Here is a 27964-nt window from a genome sequence, read left to right as displayed (position 1 = left end):
TGTGTTTTAAGATCCTGATTTTTAAAATATTAAGAAAAAAATGGTGTAGAGAAGTAACCTCATTCAAGAAGGAAGATTGAACATATGTTTCCCTCTCTCATCTCTGTAAAGACTCTGTTAGAATAGAAAATACATGAACAAGTTAAATAACCACAACAAAGTAAATAATCTGAGAATGCTAAGAGGGAATGAGATTTTGAATTCATTCTTTAAACATGGAAAACTTCTGAAGGAGTGTAGAGCAAAGATGATGAGCACAGGAAGCTGCAGAGCCGAATGTCTCCAGAGTGGGCGATAGCTGAAGAGAAAGCCGGTGTGCCGGGCTGAATGCAGTGGAGATGGCGGGTGAAGAAAGGGTAGGTAAAAACACAAGAAGAGATGAGAGCTGAGGCAGCAAGTAAACTCTGCATATGGAGTGGGGCTCTTCTCCTCCTCTGCTGCACCTGGAAGAACCTTCATATTAGAACGACCTTCCACACTGAACTTGGGGATTTTGTTTTAAAAAGTAACTAAGGAAAACCTAACCCTGCATCTAAAAGAACTAGAGGAACAAAAACAAAGATCAGAGCAAGTAGAAGGAAGAAAATAATCAAGATCAGAGCAGAATTAAATGATATAAGACTAAATTCAAAAAAATCAATGAATCCAGGAGCTGGTTCTTTGAAAAGATAATTAAAACTGACAAACCTTTAACCAGACTCATCAAGAAAAAAAGAGGAACCAAAAAAAAAATAAAATCAGAAATGAAAGAGGAGAAGTAACAACTGATACCACAGATATACAAAGGATTGTAAGAAATTACTGTGAACAACTCTATGCAAGAAATTGGACAACCTGAGCAAAATGGATACATTTCTAGAAACATACAATCTTCCAAAACTGAATCAAGAAGCAGCAGAAAACCTGAGTAGACCTATAACAATCAGCAAACTTGGAGCAGTAATCAAAAAATTCCCAACACACAAAAGCCCTGGACCAGATGGCTTCACGGACAAATGTTGTGAAACATTCAAGAACTAACACCTATCCTTCTCAAACTATTCCAAAACATTCAAGAAGAAGGAAGACTTCCAAATTCTTTTTAAGAGGCTGGTATTATCCTAATTCCAAAACCAGGTAAAGATACAACAAAGAAAGAAAATTACAGACCAATATCTCCGATGAACATAGATGCTAAAATACTCAACAAAATACTGGCAAACTGCATCCAGCAATACGTTAAAAAGATCATATCCATGATCAAGTGGGATTTATTTCAGGGATGCAAGGACTGTACAATATTCTTAAATCAATAAACATAATACATAACATAAACAAAATGAGGGACAAAAATCATATGATCATATCAATTGATGCTGAAAAGCATTTGATAAAACCCAGCACCCATTTATGATAAAAACACTCAGCAAAGTGGGAATAGAGGGAGCATACTTCAACATAGTAAAGGCCATATACAAAAAACCTACTGCCAACACCACACTCAATGTGCAAAAACTAAAAGAGTTTCCCTTAAGATCAGGAACAAGACAAGGGTGTCCTCTTTCACCTCTCTTATTCAACATAGTACTGGAGTCCTAGCCACAGCAATTAGACAAGAAGAATAAATAAAGGCATCCAAATTGGAAAGGAGGAAGTAAACTGTAATTATTTGCAGAAAACATAATAGTAGTGTACACAGAAAACCCAATAGGCTCCAGCAAAAAAAACTACTCAACCTAATAATTGAATTTGCAAAGTAGCAGGATACAAAGACAATATTCAGAAATCAGTAGCATTTTTGTACATCAACAATGAACTATCAGCAAGAGAAAATTTTTAAAAATCCCACTTACCATAGCAACAACAAAAAAATAAAGTACCTAGGAATAAATTTAACCAAGGAGGTAAAATACCTATACTCAGAAAACTATAGAACACTGAAGAAAGAAATGGAGGAAGATACAAATAAATGGAAGTATACATGGTGTTCATGGATTGGAAGAATTAACATTATTAAAATGTCCATACAACACAAGCAATCTATAGATTCAACAAAATTCCTATCAAGATTCCAATGACATTTCACAGAACTAGAACAAATATTTCAAAAATTTATATGGAACCACAAAAGGCCCTGCATACCAACGGTGATCCTGACAAAGAACAAAGCTGGAGGAATCATGCTGCCTAATAGCAAACTATACTACAAGGCCACAGTAATCAAATCAGTGTAGTATTGGCATAAAAACAGACACATAAATAATGGAACAGAATAGAGAGTCCAGAAATAAACCCACAACTTTATAGTCAATTATTATACAACAGAGGAAGTGAGCACATACAACGGGCTAAAGAGAGTTCATTCAATAAATGGTGTTGGGAAAATTGGACAGATAAGTGCAGAAAAATAAAACTAGACCACCTTCTTATACCACACAGAAGAATGAATTCGAAAAGTATTAAAGACTAAATATTAGACCTGAAACCATAAAAATCCAAAAAGAAAACATAGGCAGTAAAATCTCAGACATTGCTTGCAGCAATATTTTTTCCTGATATAGCTCCCAAGGCAAGGGAGACAAAAGAAAAAATAAACAAATGGGACTACATCAGATTTAAAAGGTTTTGGAGAGCAAAGGAAATCATCAACAAAATAAAAAGACAATGCACAGGAGGGGAAAACATATTCACCAATAAATTTGAAAAGGGGCTAATACCAAAATTTATAAAGAACTTACAAAACTCAACACCAGAAAAACAAACAATCCAATTAAAAAATGGGCAAAGGCCCCAAATAGACACTTCTCCAAAGAGAACATACAGATGGCCAATAGACATATGAAAAGATGCTCAGTGTCACTAATCATCAGAGAAATGCAAATTAAGGCCATAATGAGATAATCATTTTCATTGAGGAAATCACCTCACAGCTGTCAGAATGGCTATCATCAATAAATCAACAAACGACACTTGCCGGCAAGGACGTAAAGAAAAGGGAACCCTTTTGCACTGTTGGTGGGAATGCAGACTAGTGCAACTGCTGTGGAAAGCAGTATGAAGAGACCTCAAAAAATTTAAAATGTATCTGCCTTTTGACCCAGCTACCCCACTTCTGGAAATGTATCTGAAGAAACCCAAAACACTAATCAAAAGAACAAAAGCACCCCTACATTCATTGTAGTGTTATTTACAATCACAAAGATATAGAAACAGCCCAAGCGTCCATCAGTAGATGAGTGGATAAAACAACTATGGGACATTTACACAATGGAATACTATCTGTAAAAAACAAAATTTTACCCTTTGCAACAGCATGGATGGACCTGGAGAACATTATGCTAAGTGAAATACACCAGTCAGAGAAAGACAAATACCATATGATCTCACTCATGTGTGGAATCTAATGAACAAACTGAACTAACAAGCAAAATAGAGACAGACTCATAGAGATCAAGCTGACAGCTGTGGGGTTGGGGGAAGGTTAGGAGGTGGAGGGATGAGCAAAAAGGAAAAAGGACTCATGGGCATGGACAACAGTGTGGTGATTATAGTGGGGAGGGGTAGAAAGGGGATGCATGACAATGGAAAAAATATAATAAAAATTTTTTAAATAAATAAAATGATGAAAATAAGAACTTTTAAGCCCTAAAAATGTTTAAAGCTCTAGAAGGCATATGGCATCTAAAATGCAATCTTATATATTTTGGGTTAAGAAAATTGAAAAAGGGACCTTTTGAAAATTAAGTCCTTGTGCCCAGGAACAATTCTTGGGGTTTGGAACATCTTCCCAAAACAGTTTTTTCATTCTACAAAGGATAAAGAAAGCATTAGAATTAATGAAAAACATTCATATTGAAAACATTAACAGTTAATGAATGTATAAACTAGAAATTAATCCCCCAGAGCTATGCCTCAGTAGGGTTAGATTCATTTTCACATGCTATCACATGAAGATTTCCACCAGTGAGCTGCCTAGACCAAAGTTAATAATCAGTATATTAATAAAAATAGCCAACACATATTGGAAACTGTGTGCCAGGCAATTTACATAGGCTTTTCTCAGAGAAAAGAAAATATTAAAAATGGTCATCGAGTTTCAGAAACAATTCCACTTGATATGGTCCCATTAGCTCACTTAACTGAAAGATAAATTCGGATTCTAAAATTTACTCTCTCTCATTTTTTTTTGCCAGAAGACAAAGGTTTCTGTAGAGATTCCTTCTGTGAAATAAACTCACTGGCCCAGACCTCTCAGCACAGAGTAATGCAGCACCCAGAGCCACAAGAAATTCAAGGCCATTTGCCAAACCAGACTGACTAGAGCCATCAGTGCTGATTTTTAAAAAGCAGAATGTTTACTGATTTTAAGAGAACCGACTGCTCCAGGTAAATTGTCGCCACTAAAAGCCCTCAACCCACATTCACAACCCCGAAAGCCACTTTTGCCATCTTCAAAAACATACATCCTAGGATTTCCTATTACAGGCTTATTTCCTGAGTGTATTTACACAGAAAAATTAATTTCTTCCATGAGGTTTATGTTGTGCTGGCAAAACAGAATTTGGCTGAAAACAGGCTTTTTCTTTTTATGCCATCTTAATTGTACAAAAAAGGTATTTAGAATGTAATATTTCTGATTTGTATTTTAAATCAAGGTTTAAATATGCTGAAGGTTCTTAACGCCAACTACAGTACCTTTGATGTAATATTAGCAATGTTCCAAGCAACAAAGTTAAAGATGAAATAATTATTGGCACAATTACATATACACCTGTGTAATTCCGGAGTTTTTCAATATCACCTGAAAGAGACATGCAATTCACATAATTCAGAAGCTTGAGGAAAAACTATCTTCCTGTATCAAAAATTATAATGCATTCCCTGATTTTATCAGAAATCTGTATTACCTCTAAAATATAAAAGTAAGAGGAAGATAAAAATATATAGTTATGATCACATTAATAAACTAATTATTATTGTGTCCAGAATTATGCTTGTTGTAATTTAGGAAAATACTTTTTTCAAAATTTTTTGTCAATTCTCTCCATCTGATCACTTTTAGGTAATACAAGTCCGTGTGCCATTTAGTTGTTACAATTACTCAGCATCTGCTTCTAAAGAGGCCAACCTACAACACCTGCCAATCTCTAGCTTGTTCACTCCAGACACATTGACCCCCTTGCTGTTTCTTGAATTACCAAGCATGCTCATTCATCCGTACAAAGCACACCTTTGTACTTGCTATCCCTTTGCTGAATTGCTCTTCCCCTTTGTATTTGCAGCGCTCTACTCAAATATGATTTGCACAAAGAAAAGACCAATTTTGGCCACTCTAACTACAACACCACATTTTAAGTCTATCCCTTCATCTTAGTTTGCTTCACAGCACATAATTCATACTTCTATCTGACCTTATATCATACATGATTTGTTTATTGCCCGTCACTCCCATTAGAGAACTGGAGGTGAGGCTCCACAGGAGCAGAGAATGATGCTCACGGTTCCATCCCCAGTGCTTAGAAGAGTGCTCAAACTATATTTGTTAACTAATACATAAATGAATTTTTACAATTTCAATCCTAAAACCAGGTAAACTGTTTCTCTCTTGAAACTTCATTACTGGTGTGCTTAGATTTGAAGACAATTTGAAATATTGTGGATATGCCAAATATGGTAAGATGAATCAGGAAATATGAAAGGCACAGTCTATGATAATCTCTCCAGTTTTACCTTCAGAGGAAAAATATTTCCTTTAGAAGACAGATTAAAATTTATGGACTCACAATTACAGGGTCTGGCACAAATAACGCCCCTCTTTATTACAAAATTTTTATTACAAAATCTTTTGTTACAAAATCATAAGCATGTAATTCTGTAACATAACATCATGTTCAAGCACACCATATGACATTTTAGGTGAAATGTTCAAATTAAAACTATAAATCATTACACCCATAATATTACCCTACCAACCACAATCAAGGAGGTGTTACTTCTGCTGCACCCTGTCTATGCCCCCAAATGTATTTGGAGGGAAAGATGCACTTATATACATTACATAAATATGTGCAGAAAATTAATAGATTTCTAATTAGTCTTTATGAAGGTATGTTATTGTATAGCTATGTATTTCCCTTTATTTTGTTTACATCAACTTTTTACCCTATTTGAGACCGAAAATTTTATTTACCAATGCAAGAATTCAAAACTATGCCTGGTTATTCTCCTTCTTACTACCTCCATGGAGCCACATGCCCCGACTGCATGTACCCGTGACACATGATACTCCAGCTCTTCCACTATTGCATCAGAAAGGGAATAACCAGGCGGCAACATTACTGCTAAGTAGGAAACCACCCATCTGCATACAAAGAAACTAAAAGTCAAAGTTTTACCTTGGGTAAAACTATTAATTATCTTCGGTTTCCCCACTCCTTCCACAAATATTGGGTAAAGACTGAATTGATACGTCTCAATGGGGATGAAATGATCTGAGGAGAAAAACAAAGGGTCAGTCTGACTGAATTAATATAAATGAGTGCAATCTATGTAAAACAATTTTAAGTGATCCTCCTATATTTCAAAACACAGAAATTAGTTGTTATTTATGGATTGAAAGTGATAATTAAGGGAGTTTCAAAAACAAACTAAGCACTCCAAATTCTCCTAGTACTGCCAATAATTTTACAAATAATACTTTTAAAATTTTACATAGAGATAGGAGATAGTGATTTCAAAGGCATTCAAAGGCATGTTCCAGTGACAGCTACTCTGTTGGAGTTTGGAGTCTGAGTTTTTTATTTCCCTGTCCAGGGCAATATGCTCTACCTCCTCTCCTGTATCTCCAAAGGAAGCACTATTCCCTTTACATAGGAATTTCCCTTACTTAGTTTCCCCATCCAAGGCAGCTGGAAGACTAAAGTCTCGGGAAATCCTCTACAAGAAAGATGGGGGTGGGAATGAGCAATCTCCTTGCAATATCCAGGAGTCTAGAGTCACGGGGCGGGGGGGGGGGGGGGTGACCATCTCCACAGCAAAGCTCAAAAACGAATCTGTCAAGTATTATTAATATGCAAAAACATTGTTTCACAAGAGACAATTTTCTTTGAAGCCTAAATTCCCCATGGTTTAAAGAAAAGCACGGAGAGTAACCACCTGGACAACAGTGGTAATTACATGCATTTAGTTCTCTGTCAACAATTTGTGTCCTTTTACCCTAGTGCTAATTCTAGGCCTTGGAAATAAAATGAAAGTATGAGTCTTTGGGATGATATTACATAATGAGATCATGGCAATCCTTAGCTTCCCTATACTTAAACCTAACTCAGAGTTAGAGAAGCTGTGTTGTGCACTTAAACTCTGTGATCACCTCCTGGGGCTATAGGTCTACTTTCGGGAGTTGTGCTGCTCGGTGCCACCAGGCCCTAGATTCTCAGACCCTTGGCACTGCACTCCCACTCACTGACGGTGCAATGATAAGTTGGTACACGATCTGGAAGGACAAGTGGGCAGTAGATACCAAAACCCATCACGAATCGGTTTAAAGATAAAGGTAAAGCTGAAAGCAACAAAAATAGTTCTCAAATAAATAAACAGTTTAAGTTGATTTTGGAAGAAAATGTAATATGGTCATTGAAAACAATGGTTAAAGGGAAAACATGTTTGTGATATATCAAAGGAACAAATCAGAAGAAAAGTGGTAGATGACAGGGTATGATGACATCTGTGTAAAACACTTACATTACAAAGGAACAAATGAATCAGAATTAAATGTTTATGGTAAGGTGGCACATTACAAGCATATTTTTTAAGTTTCATTTCATTAACTGGCTGTTAATTGAACTAATAATGTGTAGTATCATACTAATCCATAAGCGAAACTTCCTAAAGTACAGTAAACTTACCATGGATATAATACCTCTTGACAGATGACGGGATCCTTCGCCATTTAATTTCACTGTCTTCGTTAAGAATTTTCCACTCCAGAATAAAATACATCAGATTGTAATCACTAAGTGATAGCATCCAGGAAAGAATCACACAACTGCTGTTTAAAGGATAAGCATTGAGCGACTGCACGATATTTACTGAGGGAAAAAGAAAGAAATTTATTTTTTAAATAAAAATGAATGAAAATCATCCTAATACCTGTGATGAATATATAACCTACTAGAAAAGGGGAGAAAGTAGAGACAGCAGACATTTACACAAGTAAATATAATACATGGCAATGTATTACTCTTGTACCACAAGAGTCACAGAAGCAGAGAGATGCGGGAATCCACCCTATGCAGGAGAAACAAGATGCTACCTAAAGCCTAATAAAAAGGGCCCTTTGGAGAAGGTCAAAGTTGTTCTCCCCTGGAGCGCTGCACAAGCCTATTAGTTACCCTTAGGCACTCCCTCCAAACTCTTCTCTCCCGCTGACGGAGCATGCTTGCAGAGCACCCACCTGATCATCTTAACACCCTCTGCACAGAGCCCACTTCAAAGCCTCCAGAGGATTTCCACATATGAGGATAAAATTCCTGCCAAGTCTGCAAGGCCCTGAGGCCCACGCCTCGCCTGCCTTTCGACCTTTGAGGATTTTCCGCCCTGGGGCACCCTGGTCCTCCTTCACATCCCCTCATGTGTGTGCAGACTTTCGTTCAGGCTGTTCCTGTTGCAAGAGCCAATGCTCTTCCCCCTTCGCTGGGGAAGTCAGTTCCTATAACGACACTTCCTCAAGAAAGCTCTCACCCTCAATACCAGATCAGGTTCCTATTTTCTTTCCTTTTATACAATTATATTCCTCTCCTGGGAACACCTTCCTCGGTTTGTCAATAGGCATTCATGTGCATGATTATTTGATTAATGTCCGTCCTACCTGCTGGACTCTATGAATGCTGAGACCATTGTAGTTTTTCTCACATTGGAACTCCCACCACCTAGCCCAGTACAGCATTCAATACATGTTTCCAGAACATAGTGATTGAAAATGCCTTTATTACAATGAGGTGCAGATGCAACAGAACTTAAAAGAAGTTTATACTATACCTACAAAAGTAACCTTAATATAAAGCCTGATACAAAATACCTTCAGAAAGGCAGAAAGCACTCTGAGAGTTAGAACGGGATAGGACATACATGATTAAAATAAAAAGCAAAGGTTCATGAGGAGATTGGTAAAGGTACAGAAATTTGAGTTTTCTATTAAAAATTTATATTTTGAATATATAATCCAGATTAGAAACTCCTGTTGAAAGTGGTTCTCAATTCTCTGATTAATGAAATACACCAAAATTAACTAAGGAGGGTTCATCACTCATAGTAAATGAATTCAGGTTAATTTTTAAGTCTGAGCAATTACTTGCATCTATATAACATATCATACTATTACCTATATATGTAATCCATATACACATGTACATGTACTTTTTTACATACTTATATATATATGTATGCATATGTATGTGTGTGCATATATTTATATATATGGAGAGAGAGATTGAGATTGACTTACCTATGACTCCCATTAGTCCAAAAGTATTAGATTTATTAGAATATTCTCACTTATTATAATATCACTTCAACCATGTGCTACCACATGAAAATATGCAGGAACATATTACGTAATCAGAGTACAATCCAGTTTGTTATTTTTCAGACAAAGAAGAAATAAAGGTAAAAGAGAGACTCAGATTCAGAGAATCACAGGCTTCTTGGACGACCATTTAGAATGGGAGGCGTTTGCAAAGATTAAATATATAAAAGGGCACAGGTTTACTACCCTATACTTTTTTCTTACCTTTGCTCATAGGCCGTGAGAATGTTAAATTAAAATTTGCAAAAGAGGCACCGATTGAATTGACAGCCAGAACTGTAACGGTATGTGTTTGCTCTGTCCATTGGAAAGTGAATTTGGTATGATTTCCCACGTCTTCTGACCATGTTCCATTGTGGGAAGTGCTATGTTTTACCACATACCTTCTCACGCTGCACAGTGAGTCATGTTTCATCAGGGGCTGGAATAAACATAAAAATGGATTAGCTTAAGGAGTACAGTGCTTTTTATACCAACTGAGCTCATGGAGCTCTAGTCCTAAATTCCCACTGGGAGGCAGGGGTCAGACCGGAGGCAGCACGGCCTATTTCCAGGCTGAAGTTCAGGGAGGTAGGGTAGGGAAGGCTCTGCCTCTCACCAACGGCTCAGTGAAGGTGTCATGTGGGTATGGAGCAGAGGAAAGGTACTTTCCCCCCCTGAGTTGTTCCCTTAAGACTCAGAGAATAATCATTGGAAGATAATGAAGTATGGGTACAAACAGGAAGTTTTTCTACCAAAAAGTTTCCTAAGGGCAACTCTAATTCCAAACTAGAGTTTCCAAAGAACTCTAATTCTTAAGAAAAGAAAGGTTGATAGTTGAGAATTTCCTCATCTAAAAAGGAAAAAAATAACCCTTTGGTTCTATAAAGAAACAGGACAGTTGAAAAATGTTAATCATCACATATACTAATCCCAGCAAAATTTGTCACTCATTTTCCCTTCCCCTGATTTGCTGCCACTTCAAGTACAGAGGCTGTCAGGACAGTGTGCGTGACACCCCAGAATTTCAGTCCCACAGTTTAAAACAAATCATAGCAGGTCGCTGGCAGCTCCAGTGTCCAATACAGATCCAGTCCAATTCTATCCCTCCATTCCACAGAATACACCAGCTCTCCCATCGCCTACACCTGTGTCAGGTGAGCGTCAGTGCTGCCAATCCTTTGTAAACCCATGGAAAGCTTGACTCTGTACAACAGACTAGGCTAGTGCTGCTCAATTTCTTTTTTTCCTTTGTTATTGAGATTCCTACAAGTCAGAAATATCAGAAGAAAAGAAAACACACAAGGACATATACATCTATCCCTGCAGGGCTTGAAATAATCTGGGTGAGTGGGGAATGAGATTTTTGCAACTGCTGCCAAAATGAAATGTCTGAAGAGTCATGCAAATTTTGCATTTTGTTTTTAAAAATCTATGTTAAGCGGTGGGAGGAGGACTGGATAAAAGAAGGTGAACGGACGTGCCAAAGAACAAATATGTATCAAATATGTATAACCCATGGACACAGACAACAGTGTGGTGATAGCCAGAGGGAAGGGTGAGCGGGGGATGGGGGGATGGGCCAAAGGAGTGAAAATGGGGACATCTACAATAGCATCAACAATAAAAATAAAGAAAAAATCTATGTCAGTTTTCATATACAAATATTTACTTTTGTAACCATCAATTAAAAATGAGGTAAACATCCTTACTTTTTGGTACAACAAAGTTCCTCTAGGCTCATCTTGTGTATTTCCTGCCCCAGTTCCAAACCAGACATTTTTCAAGTAACCTTAGCTCCTTTTATTGGAGAATGATACTAAAAACAAATCTGCGTATGCTCCTTGCTACTGGAGTGCTGTTACTTCAAGGCCCTCTCAGCTTACAAATCAAGGAATGCATGTGTATACACTCACTACTGTATTGCACACATCTATAAATGTTTCCAAATGAATCCATCTGTAGCCATATTAAGCTAAACAGGAATTCATATACTGATGTCTCCAACTCTAATCCCTTGCCACATGGGATCATTCTGGTCTTCTGCCCCTAGCTTCTCTATAACCAGTCCAAAAAGGAGACCCCTGTGGATGGGTCCCACCATCCACATCCATTTCCTTGATTATTCAGTTCCAGTTTACATGTATAGTGGTAAAAGAATTGTTAGCCCATGCCCCATGATAGTTAACTTTATCAACTAGAACCCAGTGCACAGTACCATTTCTTTCGGCTTTACTTTTAAGCCTCTACTCCTTTACAAAGTTAATTAGGCCTGCACCTTTTTCTCCCACCTCCTTCAGTGAGGTTTTTCAGACTTGTCACATGGTTAGATTCATTTGTCCCAGCCTGGATTCCATCCGGGAATCCTCCAACCCCCTAAGTGATTTATGTTTAATTTGCATACGTTAAGGTTTGCTCTTTGTGCTGTAAAGTTCTACGGGTTTTGACAGATGCACATGTATTCCCCATGCTATGTACCCACTATGGCAACATACAGAGTAGTTCCACCACCACAAAAAACCCCTTGTGCTTCACCTATTCAAACTTTTCCTCATCAGCCAAACCCCTGGAAACCACTGATTTTTCTATCATCTCTACAGTGAAGGTTTTTCCAGAATATCATGTTTTTGGAATCATTATGTAGCCCTTTCAGATGGGTTTCTGCCACTAAGCACCATGCATTTAAGATTCATCCATGTCTTTTTGCAGCTTTATAGCCATTTCTCTTTGTCGCTGAGTAACATTCCATTGTATAGAAGTACCATGGTTTGTTTATTCATTCATCTATAGAAGAATAGCTTGGTTGTTCCCAGATTTTGGTGATTTTGAATAACACTACTGTGAACGTGTATGTGCAAATGCTTATGTGAACACAAGTTTTCAGATCAGTTGGGTAAATACCGAAGAGCGCGATGCTGGATCATATGGCATGGCTGCGTTTAACTTTGAAAGGAACTACCAATCTGCCAAAGTAGCTGTACCATTTTGCAGTCCCACCAGCAAAGAATAAAACTTCCTGTTGCTCTGTACCCTTGCCAGCAATTTATTGCCAGTTTTTTGAATTGTAACCATTCTAAGAAGTGTGTAGTGGTATCTCATTGTTCTTTTAATTTGTAATTCCCTAATGACAGATAATGTTTGCTGAGGACAAAATGTTTTGTCTCCCCAAAATTCTGACCAAAAAAAATCCATTCACTTGGGATAAATACATATGGGAGACAGAATGCTTTGAAAATTGTTGGGCTGAATATCCATTGTTTATGGAAATATCCATTGCTTATATGTCACCAGGCAAAAAGACTATCTCTTGTTTTAGATATCCTTGAACTATGCCGGGAAGGCTGCATTTTCTTTGCTTAGTATTAAATATAAATAGAATTTTTGAACTTGAAGGAACAATAGATACCATCTAGTGCAATCCTACTTTTATACAGATGAGGCTAAAGAGTCAGGTGACTTTGCCAAAATAGTACTGACATAACTATAGTAAGTTAAGCTGAGAATAGAATTAAAGTCTCCTAACTCCGTGCTGGTGCACCCTCCACCTGGGAATCTTAGCTCTCTGTGATCACCTCTCAAAATGGAAATAAAATATGGGATTGAAGAGCGTAAAAATGACAGGATTATGAACAATGAAGAACAACATAAAAAAGCAGAAGGTGAACAATGAAGAATAACATAAAAAAGCAGCAATTGAACTATGAAGAATAGCGTAAAAAAGCAGCAATTGAACTATGAAGAATAACATAAAAAAGCTGCAATACTTTCCAAAGTAAAGTGACATTTCTCTCTTTTTTAGTGATGTCTTCATTAATTATTCTCCAAAATTCAGGTCCTCTGATAGGAACTGCAAAACAACAAGGAGCCCAAGTTGCACATGTGTTCTCGGAAGGAGTATCTTTCAGTCATATTTGAAACACACGCTGCATGCATTGTTAAGACACTATCAAGATCTCCACAGACCTTTGATGTCCACGACAGCTGTGTAGGCTGGAGCGCTCCAATCACTCCAGTACCCCAGTCCGTCCAGCCTCTTACAGCGCACTTGAGCAGCATACACCGCACACAGGTCTGGCGCTGGGAGACTGGCGGATGTTGATTTTGCATCATACACCCCATACATCTGTAACATAAGTCAAAGCATCCGATTGATCATTACTAACACATAGGTAGCTAAAGGACCCTGAAGTGCATTTTATTCTAAACCTTAACACTCTCCTAAAATTAAGAGGGAACTGACTTCATGTCTTCTGGCTTTAGACATGCTCATATTAGTCTTGGCTCATGAGTTCCTTCAGACTAAGGATTGTCTTAGTTATCTTGTTGTTTCCTTCTAGTAACCAGATTTGGACTGGTTCACTTGCTTTTATGAATTTTAACCTAGTACTTAAAAGGGCCTGCCTTGTAGAGACTCTCTGATATTCAGTCACCTCAATAAGCAGGTAAACGGTCACAACTATGAGTATGATTCTGGTTGTTTGATAAAAGCAGCTTCTGCCAAAATGTGTTCCATTGAACACATGTGTACTAAAGAATATTATTAGATGTTAGAGGAGATAAGGGTTTCTTGGTGAAATGAATTTGAGAAATGTAGCATGAAATAAAGTCACAAATGTTTCTTTAATGCACGACCTCTTCCAACCTTTAATATGTAATAAACTATGACTCTACAGTAGGAACATACAGTGATGCAGGGTTCCCTAAACGTACTTAGCCATCCAAGGTTTTCTTAAGGAACATTTTATGGAATAAATGTCCTAAAAAACCTCACTTTGGGAAATAATAGATTGCAGGAAACTTTACTCCTTTAAAGGGTTGAACTTATACCACGCTAATAAAAATAGCTACAGAATACAGAGGATATACTAAGTAAACTAATCTTATGGCAGCAAAATAATTTTATGCAACAAAATTCTTTAAAATTATAAGAAATAACATTTAGTAAAGCAAGCTAAGGAAATTTCTAGATAAAAGGTACCTTCCATTGTATTTCTTTTCCATTTAAACCATAACGAATCTGAAATTGAAGACTGTTCTCTGGAAAAATTGGCTTTTTCCAAGATACTTTCAATAATCCAATTTTTACAGTAATTTCTGCTTTCACATTGGATGGAGGCAGTGGTTTCACTAGAAATTTTAAAAACAGTATATGTAACAGTAATAATGTTTTAAAAAATTACTATGATGTTATCATCTCCATACCTTATATCAGCAGTTTTCAACCTTTTTCATCTCATAGCACATACAAACTAATGGCTAAAACTTTGTGGCACACCAAAAAACACATTATTTTTTGCCAATCTGACAAAAAAATAGGTATAATTTGATTCATTCATACCGTACAGCTGTTGTTGAGCTGGCTGTTGTCGTTTTTTACTTGACAGTCTAAGGGGAAAGAGGTCCATGCTCCTAACTAGAGAGTCAGATATCGCATGTTTTAAAAATTCTTGTGGCATGCTGGTTGAAAATCACTGCCTTATACTTATAAAGCAGTATCTCTTTTTCAAAAATTTCACATTCCTATCTCATTTGATTGCCTACAAATTTATGTAATAAATAAGAAAGGGATTATTTTGCAAATAGAACGGTTGCTCATGTCACTCTGCAACTTTATAGTAAAATCAGGTTAGAAATGGAGCCTTTGGCTCTGCGTGCAGAAGATACCAGACTGAACACACAATAAACATCAGTAGCAAACTTTGTTCCATGTAGAGCTTCAATTCAAGGCAAACAAAAACAAAAACAAAAACATGTACTATATCCATTTCCACATGTGTGAGTTTCAAACTCTTCTCCTGCTATCTACCATCAACTATTTGTGGGTCAAGGTCAGAGGTAGTCTTGCAGAGTGAAGACTTTGTTCTCTAAAATCTAAGAAAACCAGGCTTTTAAGGGGCAGAAATGGAGGAACTAGGTTATATATGGCTAGAATGGGAAGAACTTTTTAAAAAAATAGAAAAAGACAATATATGAACTTGATGTATTTGGGAACCAAAAGTCCCATGCTAAAACACAAAAGAATAAGCCTCTGAAGCACCTCACTTCATCAACAGTAATACTATAAATTGCCGATGACCAAAACAACTAAACTTTGTCATCATTACACAGTTTCTCTTGATTGTTCAGTTCTTCATATACCAAGAAGGCGTTCTTCACCAGCTTGTACAATGACATATATTTCACCTCTTAAAAAGATAATTTCTCCTCAGGAAAGGAAGTACAGAATGAATGTGTGAGAGACCCAAAGACATTAAATCTGTCACTGTACTTGACTGAATCAAATGGATATCGTATGCATATATTCCATGAATATCCAGCTTGCAGAAAAGAGCTTGGAAGTACAACAGTTTATGTGGTCTCCACAATACTCACACTGAGAAGGATGAGGAGGTGGCTATATTTGCTGGGTGTTAAACAGTCACAGAGCCCTTATCCGGTTAGCCCAAGTTTATAAAGCTAGTAATAAGTAGAGCTGGCATTCAGATCCCAAAGTATAATCTCCACATTGTTTTCTAGTACTAAGTAGGCAACATAAGCCCAGTTTAAACTCCTTAGAGTTTAAAAAGAGTAACATCCAAGCTATTCAGGTATAGAACTGAGTCCATGTTGCACTTGTTACATATTACATGTGACGGTGTATCTGTGCATGTTTGTGGAATGGGGAGGCAGAAGGGTTCTTTGCTATCCTAGGATATTTAGTACTAAATAGGTACTGCCCATGGTAAAATCACTTAGCATGGAACCAAACTAAATTGAGTGTATGTGTGTTGGTTAATTGGGACATTTACATTGTAAAAGAAATCTAAACATAAGGAGTGTTTCTTATATTTAACAAATGCAGATTTTAATTCTGATGTGTACTAATTATTTGAAAGAATAGTAAATCAAATAGTAATTTTTGGCATAATTTCCCAACAAAACAGTATATAGCACCAAAACATATTGTTTTAACTCTGCTGCACAATCACAAATGGGTTATTTCTCAAAGATTCCACAGTAATACCAGAGGGATATATCAATTTTTCCCAGGGCTCTCTTAATTCTTTGAGATCAAAACATCTTTTTAAAAGAGTATTTAAAAGTTCATGATGATGTCATCATTCCTTGTCTATTTTCTCTTTTTCATTTGCTTTTAGCTATTTTTAATCCTGCTCCCTAAACAGCCTTGTAAATTAAAGCCTTGGGTTATTACTATTCAGATTACAAAAACCATCAGGATACCTAAATTAAACTTTGAGATTTAAAAACATCAACTGTTTCCATAAGTACCCTGGGCTGGGGGGGAATACAAAGTGGTGCCCCATTTAGAATATTGTTAAATTCCATTCCCAGTGACCAATATAATTCATCAAATAGTATACTGAAATTATTCCTATTGCTAAAAAATTATTCTATATACAATTTCAAATGAAGTCAAAATGGTAAAACTTTCTAAGGCTGACTGATTTCTCATCCACTGTGAACAGGAAAAAATTTAAATCTAATATGATCAGAAAATGGTAAAATATAACAATTACCTTGAATCAACCTAAATCCTAATCTTCTAATGAAAATAAAGACAGACAACAAAGTGTCACATACCCATGGAGTCAGGAACGACACACGTGGGAGGAGAATCGAGTGAACCCAAAGGGTGATTCACCCTTATCCACATCGTGTAGCCGGACAGCAGAAAGATGGGCTGAAATACGCATTCATAAAACCCATCTCTCTGCACGTGGCAATCCTTGGGTTCGGATGTGGGATGAATAGTTGGAACATCAGGACAGTAAAGGCTGTTCCTTGAAAGATATGAAAACAGTCAATTAATATACAACACTGATGAAAGCAGCAAGATATCTGAGAATTCTGCTTTGCTGTTCTTTTAAAAGGTTCAGTTTTGGCTGCATCAGAAAATAGATGTTCTTCTGAACAGGTATTTTTGAATTCCCAACTGCATCCTAATCTTGTCTATCCACAAAAGCAGACAGTAACCCTTATTAAATATTTCATCATGCACTAAGTGGGAACGCAAATGAAATTCCATGGCATTGCTCCAACAAGGAGATAATGACCCAATTAGAGACAGAACCTATAACACTTTGAAAGCTTAGCTAATATTATACTTAAGTAATACAATTTTCAGATCAAAAGTAGTAATGAGCATCTCTGAGATGGGAAGGAAAATAAATTTCTTATGTTTTCAATACAGATTAAATTCCATGACAAACTAAAAACACAGTTGATAGTAAATTATAGCATTACAGTGTCCTAACATATTCTAGTTCAAATCAATATAACTTTTAAAATAACAATTCTTGATTTATATATGAATCATATAGTTAAACATATCATTCATCTTCTCAGAGAAGAAAATCAAGAAAATACTGTTTTATAACTGAGTCCGTATCTACACCCCACCTCGAAACACGCAAAGCATTTCTCCTCTTCCTTGAAACACCCCTTCTGCCACTATTTGCTCTTAATATGATGTGGCAATGGCTGAAGTAGCAGTTACTGATCCCTAATTAAGTATATTCTACCTTCCCCTCTCAGGAAGAAAATCTACAAGAATGCTGCAGTGGCGATATTTCTACAGGAAATTTTTATCTCACCATATTCACAGAAAAATAAAAATAGCAAAAATAATACATACCTATGATACCTCAACTGCAAAGTACTCCCCATGAGTGATTGGATTGCACTGGTTGACCATCTGCAAGTCATTTTAGTTAAGTGCCCATCAGTTTCACATAATATATTGATATTGACATCTATTTAAAACATATAAAAATATTAATATATAGCAAAAACACCAAAACCGTTTAATGAAAATGACATTTCCTGACATATTTCTTCAATGGGACAGGGCTTCAATGGCACATTTCTTCAAATGTACAGGGCTCATAAGACAAACGCATCTTGCAGGACAAAGGGAAGACCTCGGGCTGCTTACCGAGCACGTGCAGCTCAGCATAGCGGTGGTGGCACTCGTGCTGGCTGCAGCAGTACACCGCGTCGTAGGTGAACTTGCCGCGAGGTCTGGTGGCGTTCAGATTGGGAAGGGTAACTTCGCCAACATGGTCACCCACAACGTCATACTGGCTTTCAGGAATTTTCTCAGCTAAATTCATCCACCAAACAATCTTTTTTGAGGAAAGAACTTTGTTTTCACTTTTGTAGGTGCAGCGAAAGGAAACATTAGACCCAACACTTGTCAGAATTTTGGGTGGAAAGTATAGGACATCTGTAACAAGGGAAGAAAGGTAGCAAATCAAACGACAGGAAAACATCATGTGAACAATTAACAATGTAAGAAGGATTCGCACAGCATTCAGGATTACGCTGCCAAAAATAAAATGAGTGTACCAAAGGACTACATAAATGTAACTACCTGTTTGCATACAGTTACCTAGCGTCCCAAGCAACCCCATTCACAAATACCTGACCTTCTATAAACATCATCAGTATTTCCTAAACATAGAGACATTTTTATTGTAAAATGTCTTAGTGACTACTGGCCACTTGCTAAGCAGTAGGAAGAAAATTAATGAAAGTGAAATAAAGGCTAATTCCACAATGACACGTCTTCCAGGAGATTTTGCTTTAAGAATCAATGAATCTTAGGATGCGTTCTTAAATCACTTTAAGATAAAATCCACTCCCCTCAAGGGTGGTTGTTATTGTCTCATTAGAAAACATGAAAATTTCAAATTAGCAGAGAAAGTACAGAAATAAGCTTTAAATAAGAAAACTATTTAGGAAATGTAGAATTAATAATTTACCAAATAACAAAGCAGGTCTGGAGTATCATTTTGAGTTATTTATTAACAGTCTCATGTGGTTGAAGACAAGGAGAACCAATATTTTTCCAAATTGTAGTTTTAATGACTATACACTATTCCATACTTCTTTTTCAGTTCCTTAGTGTTGGAAACATAGTTTGTCTACATTTTTAAATTAGAGATTGAATAAAAGTCAACAACTGTTACCATAGGGAGAAATTATTTCTGCCAGAGTGATTACAAAATCAGTATATTTTGGTTGTACAATTTAAGGCAACCCATTTTCTGCTGATAGAATATAAATATCTGTTTTCTTACATAACATCTGGATTAGCCTCAAAAACAAAACTGAAAACATTTCATTGGTTTTTAACTTTTCTACAATACCATGCTAAACTCCAGTTTCTTTATATTTACAATCTATGTAAGACATTGGCATTGTGTACGTCTGCAGTTAAACATAAACAAGAAGAAACTTCATAGCACGGAGTGACTGGACAGAAGCCGGTCCATTAGCGTCATCGGCAAGCCCAGGAAGGCGTTGGAGCCTCGCTGGCGCTTTACTGAATGCGCACGAGCACCTAGCACTGACCCGAGAAATCGCTGACCTGCCTTCAGTGGGCTCCACACCTTATTCCTGAACTGTTTCACAGGTGTCCGAATAATCCACTTTTAAAGAGTACGAATGAGCTTTCAAAAATTAAGTTGAAGCTTTCAGTGTCAAAGGCAACAAAAACTCAAAATATTTCACTTCAAAATCTAATGTATATAGTTAGGGCTTAATTGAGAAATAAGATTAAAGCCAAAGTATTTTGGCATTATTAAATGCTAAAATATTAGCTTAAAATAAGAAAACCTATTTATTAAAAACTTCACAATTTGTAAAATTTATGTTAAACACATATATTGAAATTGATGAGGTAAATATTGACTATTTAATTTTTTTAATAACATAAATATCTATTTTATTCTCCCATGAGATATGATACAATATTTAATTTGTAAAAATAGAAAACAATAATAATTTTCTTCTCATGGCCAAGTAGCAATACCTTTGCAGGATCTACATTAATGAATTTTATTAAAAGAGGAAATTCTACTTATAGTTATTAGCGAATTACTCAAAAGAATATTTCAGAACATTTAAAAGCTATTTTAAAATGTGCTTATTTAAAATGAAAACTGATTTTTTAATTCTTAGAGCAGATTACCTAATTTTTTATGGGGCAAATATATTCTCTAACCTGTTACAAGAGTGCCATGTGAGATGCAGAAATTGTCTATTATCTATCCTCTTCTTTGGCAGCAACAAGAATGCAGTTAATAAAGGTATTACAAGAATTCAGCACTTCTAAAGTTGTTGTAGCATGTAGCATAACCTCAGTGCAATATTCTTGGACTCTGTAAGTTCTGGCAAGGGCCTAGATTTTCCTCTATAAGTCCAAGACTTCTCAGCAGCTATAGCAAAAGAACTTAGCCAATTCATTTTCCAAGCATCAATCATTCCCTGATTAGGAGGAGGCAATTCTTCATTTACTGTGGTAGCTATAAAGGCACTGATAATTAGCCTTCAGTTTGCTATGGCAGCCATATTCAGGTAGCCTCTGTGTAAATAAATAAATAAATAAATAAATAAATAAATAAATCCAAGTATTTGGAAATGATGAATCAGGTGTGCTAATTCAATCTAAATAAATAAAACTACTCTAAGGCTCCTCAGCCTCTATGTAAAAGAAGTTGTGAATAAGCTAACAGCTTTTATGATGTTAATATAACTTTGAAAAAATGACAACTGTCAAAATCATCTGAAGTGAAAATATTATTTTAGTACATAATTTGTAATATTCAAATAAAATTTAATATTTGAAGTTTTCATCAAATAAATATAGCTGATTTTCAAAATGTAAGTTGAGGAAGCATAAACGCAAGTGGTGTTCTGAATTTGTAAATTTGAAACTTTTATATTAAGTCTATCTTTTTTGAATAAGAAACTAATTCAACAAGATATTATTCTGGATGCACACAAACCTGGGAGCTCTTACACAAGTTCACTAGCAAATTAACTTTTCAAAACTTAAGTAAAAAAATAATATTGTGTTCCTTTCTTGTTTTATAAAGCACCACAAAAGTTAAGAGTCTTATGCCAAAAACAACTTTAAAAATCATATTTTCTTTTTAATAGAAGGTAGTATTACAAAACCCACCTTGTGTGGTAAAAGTAAGAGGGGTGCTCCAGTCACTCCAGATTCCTGGGCCACCCAGTCTCTTGCTCCTCACCTGAACCTCATATGAAGACCCAGGAAGCACACCGTCTGTTAGCAGAGATGTAGCTGAGATGATCTCAGAGGCCTGTTAAATATTATTTGAAAATACCAGAGCATCAAGTCCATATGAACCCTTTGCCAAATTGATCACAAGCAAGTCTCAACAAATTTGTAAGTATTAAAATCTTACAGAGTAGTTAGCTGGCCACAGTGGAATTAAACATAAATCAATAACCAAATAACAAAGGTTGGCACATTAGACAACAAAATTTTACATAGCCTCTGAATCCAAGAAAAAAATCACTATGACAATAATATTTTTAACTAGATGATAATGAATATTGACTTTTCAAATTTTGGGTTATACGTGGTCTGTCCAGAAGTTATCCAACCATGTAATATAAAAAATGGAGACATTTATTGAAGAAGATACTAGATACAAGAAACAGTGTACATAGGACAATGATGACTCAGTCCCCTTCAAAGTAGGCACCTTGAGACCTCACACAGTTCTCCTAATTGCCATCAGTTGCCACATCAGGTTTTCCTGAATCTCACTGACAGTCTGAACTCTCTTCCCTTTCAAAGGTGATTTAGCTTTGAGAAAAAACAGAACTTGCAGGGCTCCAAATCTGGGCTGTAGCGGGGCTGAGTCACCTGGGTGATTTGATGTTTTGCCAAAAATTCTGCACAAGATGAGATACGTAAGTGGGTGCATTCTTGTCATGAGGCTGCCAATCATCAGTTGCCCATAGCTGCGGCCTTCTGAATCACTGAATAGTCTCCGTGGAGGAATATTCAAGCTTAATACAAAATTTGATGCAGAATCATTGCTCTCCTCACACAGTACACATCCTCACTCAATGGGTTCTACCACCCCTACTGACTAGTACAGTGAAGTCCTCATTGTTTTTGCCTGCACATTCTAGTCCACTCTACTTGACTGCCAGGTTACATCAATGTAGCACAAACTTCTCTTTATATTAAAAATGGCTGGACTTTTTTCAGACAGACCTCATATAGCTAATATCAGTGGAAAGTGTCAAGCTACTGCTGAAAACTGTAAAGTACATGGTAGAAAACTGTGAACACAAAACGATAAACTTTCCTAGTGGAAAGCAGCACAGAAGAAGGACATGAATGATTTTTAAGAGTCTGAGCCTGATGATAAACTACAGTGAATCAAAATACAGTTTACAAAGTAGAGGTAGAATATTTAAGAGACCTAACTCTGTATTAAAAACCACCAGCAAAGAACTGCTTAGTGAATAATTTTTTTTTCAAATTTAATATGTGTATTGATTTTAGAAAGAGAAGAAGGGAAAGAGAGAACGAGATCAACATCAATGTGAGGGAGAAACATCGATTGTTTGCCTCCCATATGCACCCCAACTGGGGATCAAACCCACAGCCTAGGTATGTGCCCTGACCAGGAATCGAACCCCCAACCTTTTGGTGTATGAGACAATGTTCCAACCAATTCAACCACACCAGCTAGGGCTCTAATAAGGTACATATACATTTGCTATGTATATGTACTTGTTCTGTTTGTAAAAATTCATTGAGCTTATGCTTATGACTTCTGTACTTACGTTTTTATTCTTCCATGAAAATTTCCAAAATATGAAATAACACATTTATGGCAATTTAAAAACAAAAAAAAGGATAACAGCCAATTTAAAAACAAAAAAAACAACCAGAACTGCCAGAAAACTGAACAGTATGGAAGTTCAACAACCAACGAGTTAAAGAAGAAACATCCATCCAGACTGGCAGGAGGGGTGGAGACAGGAAGCCGGGGCAGCAAGGAAGCAGCTGTCAGACAGGGACAGGAGAGGCAGCAATTGGTGGACCAGGAAATCCCACATTCACATGCAGATAAACCAGGAGGAACAACTAGGGGGCAAGACAGAACTCGCAACCCAGGGTTCCAACGCAGGAAACTAAAGCCTCAAAACCTCAGGCTGTAAAAACTTATGAGTGTTGAGGGGGTGGGAGAAATTCCCAGGCTCATAGGACACTCCGAGGGGCCCGCAGGATCCTAGAACATACACAAACCCACCTACCCAGGAATCAGCACCTAAAAGGGCACAATCTGCTTGTGGGAAGTGAGGGAGGTGACAGAAAGTGGGGCAAGAGCCAAACAAGTGGCATTGTTCCCTCTCTGACCCCTCCCCCACACACAGCACCACAACCAGCAAAGTGGGTTGCCCTGCCCTGGCTGATACTAAGGCTCCACAACTTACAATGTAACAGGTATGCTGAGACAAAGAAATATGCCCAAATGAAAGAACAGATCAAAACTCCAAAATAAGAACTAAGCAACACAGAGATAGACAATCTATCAGATTCAGAGTTCAAAACACTGGTAATCAGGATTCTCACAGAAATGGTTGGGTACAGATACAGAATAAAATAAGAAGTGAAGGCTATACAAAGTGAAATAAAGGAAAATATACAGGGGACCAACAGTGAAGGGAAAGAAACTGGGACCCAAATGAACAATTTGGAACAGAAGGAATAAATAAACACTCAACCAGAACAGAATGAAGAAAAAATAATTTTAAAAAATGAGGAGAGGCTTAGGAACCTCTGGGACAACTTTAAATGTTCCAGCATCTGAATCATAGAGGTGCCAGAAGGAGAAGAGGAAGAGCAAGAAATTGAAATCTTATTTGAAAAAATAATGAAGGGCCCTGACTGGTGTGGCTCAGTGGATTGAGTGCCGGACTGTGAAGCAAAGGATCATTGGTTCGATTCCCAGTCAGGGCACATGCCTGGGTTGCAGGCCCTGTCCCCAGTAGGGGGCGCATGAGGGGCAACTACACATTGATATTTCTTTCCCTCTTTTTCTCCCTCCCTTCCCCTCTCTCTAAAAATAAATAAAATCTTAAAAAAAATAAAGATTGTGTGCTTAAAAGAAAAGGAAAATAATAATGAAGGAAAACTTCCCAAATCTGGGGAAGGAAATAGACATGCAAGTCCAGGAAGCTCAGAGAGTCTCAAAGAAGTTGGATCCAAGAAGAAATACATCAAGACACATCATAATTAAATTACCCATTATTAAAGGTGAGAGAATCTTAAAAGCAGTGAGAGAAAAAGAGAGAGTTGCCTACACAGGAGTTCCCATAAGACTATCAGCTGATTCTCAAAAGAAACCTCACAGGCAAGAAGGGGTTGGAAAGAAGTATTCAAAGTCATGAAAAGCAAGGGCCTACAACCTAGATTACTCTATCCAGCAATGCTATCATTTACAATGGAAGAGCAGTTAAAGTGCTTCCCAAATAAGGTAAAGTTAAAGGAGTTCATCATCACCAAGCCCTTGTTATATGATATCTTAAAGGGACTTATCTAAGAAAAAGAAGATCAAAAGTATGAACAGTAAAATGACAACAAACTCACAAATATTAGTAACTGAACCTAAAAAAAGAAAAAACTAAGCAAACAACTAGAACAGGAACAGAATCACAGAAATGGAGATCACATGGAGGATTACCAGCAGGGAGGTGGTGGGGGGAGGATGGGGGGAAAAGATACAGGGAATAAGAAGCATAATTGGTAGGCACAAAATAGACAGGGGAAGGTTAAGAATAGTATAGGAAATAGAGAAGCCAAAGAACTTATATGTATGACTCATGGACATAAACTAATGTGGCGGGGGATGCTTGAGGAAGGGGAGTTCAGGGTGGAGGGGGTAAAGAGGAGAGAAAAATTGGGACAACTGTAATAGCACAATCAATAATATATACTTAAGAAAATTGTTGGTGTTGGGAAAACTGGACAGCTACACGCAACAGAAGGAAGCTAGATCACTATCCCCTACACCTCTTTGATTCACCCTATGTCTCTTACCCTCACTCACTCCCCTGGCCACCAGCCTGTCATCAGGCTTAGAGCCTCCAAATGGCTATTTTCTCTATTTGGAATCCAATTCCCCAGATATACACATCACCATTTCCTTGAAATCCTTGCTCAAATGTCATCTTCTCAATGAGATCTTTCCCCACCTCTATTTAATACTATAACCCACCATCTTTTCCCAGCACTCCCAAACTCCTCTTATTTTGGTCTACTATCCCAATGTATCCTGAGGCAGGCAGAACCATTCTTGATACCGAGCAGGTGCTCAATGAATACTTACTGAAAGAATGAAAAAAGGATTTGATTCAATTCACAGTACAAATGCATGCATTGCACTGCATGTAAACAAACATATTGAGCAACTTTTTAAAGAGGATTAAATGTAAAATCAGAAATCAAAGATTGTAGGTGAGAAAAATTATAAATGAATTCAAGTTTGTGTAACTGAACTTCCTGCAGCCATTTAACTGTGTGTGTGTGTGTGTCTCTGTGTGTGTGTAAATAAGAGGAAGAGAGGAGAGATGGGAGAGAGAATAGGGAAGACAAGAGAGAGAAATCAATCTAATATACATAAACTTTTTTGGAAGGGGAACTTTCTCTGGCACTAAATTCTGGAATGAATTTGCCATGTTCCTCAATATATAACATGGATCCATATATAAGCAACACTGAGTAACATCAAATGATTTTTCTAAAAGCATTTTACAGAAGATGCAGAAATGCTGTGGATATGATAACTTCCTATGCTAATTTAAATGAAAGCCAGTGGTATAATATTAAATTATAAGTGATTCTGTTCTACAAGGAGCAGGCACATTTGATATGCACAGGGCACTTTCTATGGGACTTGGATGGGTCTCACCTTTACTTCAGTTGTGTCTCAACTTTTCCTTCTATTTACTTACTTTTCTTATACTTGTTGTAGAATTCTCTGAATATTTCACTTGATATTGAAGTTGAAAAGGTAGCAGTGTTGAACCGGACCAAAAAATCTTTAAGTTACCACTGTCTGTTATTTCCATATGCAAACCTGATGGTGGATCTGGCTTCACTTCAAAAAAAAAAAAGAACACTTTTAAGTCAAGCAATTTTTATGATAACCATTAAATGAAGTCAAATTGAATTTTTAGCATATCCCATTCTTTCGACTACTTGAAAAGTGTCCTTATTCAGTGGCTAATTACATAACTGAAATATTGGGCCTACTCCTTGTATCTTATCATAGCAATCTCATTTCCTTCTTCCAAAGTGAAAAAAATGATAAATTAGTAAATAGAATTATTTTGATAAATGTGAATTCCTGCTGTTAAAAAAAGCCGTCTTCACTTTATTTAACTTGCCATTTCCCAAACTTATTTGAAGCCTCCCCTCCACTACATCCACTCACTTGTTTGCATGCAAATTAATGTAAATATGCATGCAAAAGTCAGAAAATTTCCCGTAACTCTAAAATACAACAACCCAGATACACCTATTGAAATAACTCACAGCATGCATATTTTGCATGTAATAAACACAGCACAAGCAGACCATGGCTTGTCACCAGAAATGGGGATGGAGTTTCTCAGCCTAATGGGCTGTCTAACCTGGCAAATAATTTCTGAGTTCATATGTATACGTGTGTGTTTATGTATGGCATGCATTTTTGTATATAAATGTATGGAGTTTTGCATCTGTGTGTAGTTTTAAACATATAAAAAAACCTTTCAATTATTTGTAGAAACAATGTAAACATATTACAATAAAGAATTAGTTGAATACATTTATGATTCATCCTTATAAGGGAAATCTATATAGCTATTAAAAATCATACTAGAGAAGAATATTGAAGATGTTTAATATTGTTAGTTTTAAGTTTATTAAACAACATCTGTACTTGAATTCCTGATTTGTTAAAATTAAGTAAAAAGCATATGTATCAATATGTACTAAAAATAGGAAAAATGGCAAAAGGATAGAAAACAGATGATGCATTTTTCTTCTTCATGCATCTGTTTCAAGGCTTTTACAATTAACAGAAAATAATCGTTATACTGAACATTTACTGATTTGAGTTTTATTTTCAAGAAATAAAATGGCACAAGTATTTTTCATATTCTATGTTTTTAGAAATTTGGATACAGTTTTTCTCTTTTCCTTGAGTCAAAATTAATGGTTTTTACTGTATGCAACATATAGCAAGTTGTATTTACTTTAAAGAAGGGACAGCTAAACACTAAAGTCTGAAAAAACAGGTAAAATTCACTGAGTTCCCATGACCAAAACAAAACAAAATGAAACACAACTCTAAATCATAAAAAAATCCCATGTATATACAATCCCATAAACACCTATACGATACAGACTCCCAAATATTTATGTCCTCTGAACTCTCAGCTCATATATCCTACTGCCTACTCAACATTTCTCGGGTTTCTAATAAGCATCTCAAACATAATGTATCAGACACCTAATCCTCCCCAAATTTCCCCATCTCAGTGTCTGGTACCACTCTTCACTCACATGCTCAGGTCCAAGCCTAAGTGTTATCCATG

The 27964-nt window shown here is 36.6% G+C and overlaps 1 protein-coding gene across 2 annotated transcripts in view; it reads right to left on the bottom strand.

Moving 5' to 3' along the window:
- The window catches only part of LEPR (leptin receptor), an 80956-nt gene that overhangs the window by 5448 nt on the left and 47544 nt on the right, over nucleotides 1-27964 (bottom strand). For both annotated transcript variants that reach the window (XM_045199560.2, XM_024565539.3), the window contains exons 6-18: nucleotides 26336-26481; nucleotides 21510-21654; nucleotides 18477-18767; nucleotides 18177-18294; nucleotides 17123-17322; nucleotides 14520-14668; nucleotides 13505-13664; nucleotides 13306-13388; nucleotides 9767-9983; nucleotides 7884-8066; nucleotides 6375-6470; nucleotides 4675-4780; nucleotides 3710-3785 (exon numbers count right to left, since the gene is read on the bottom strand). In XM_045199560.2, the coding sequence (XP_045055495.2) occupies nucleotides 3710-3785; nucleotides 4675-4780; nucleotides 6375-6470; nucleotides 7884-8066; nucleotides 9767-9983; nucleotides 13306-13388; nucleotides 13505-13664; nucleotides 14520-14668; nucleotides 17123-17322; nucleotides 18177-18294; nucleotides 18477-18767; nucleotides 21510-21654; nucleotides 26336-26481 (1970 nt within the window). The remainder of the gene's footprint in view (nucleotides 1-3709; nucleotides 3786-4674; nucleotides 4781-6374; nucleotides 6471-7883; nucleotides 8067-9766; nucleotides 9984-13305; nucleotides 13389-13504; nucleotides 13665-14519; nucleotides 14669-17122; nucleotides 17323-18176; nucleotides 18295-18476; nucleotides 18768-21509; nucleotides 21655-26335; nucleotides 26482-27964) is intronic.

This window comes from Desmodus rotundus, chromosome 3, assembly GCF_022682495.2.
Source record: "Desmodus rotundus isolate HL8 chromosome 3, HLdesRot8A.1, whole genome shotgun sequence".
Classification (NCBI taxonomy): domain Eukaryota; kingdom Metazoa; phylum Chordata; class Mammalia; order Chiroptera; family Phyllostomidae; genus Desmodus; species Desmodus rotundus.
The sequence above is the reverse complement of the archived record's forward strand: the minus strand, read 5'-3'. Positions and strand labels throughout refer to the sequence as shown.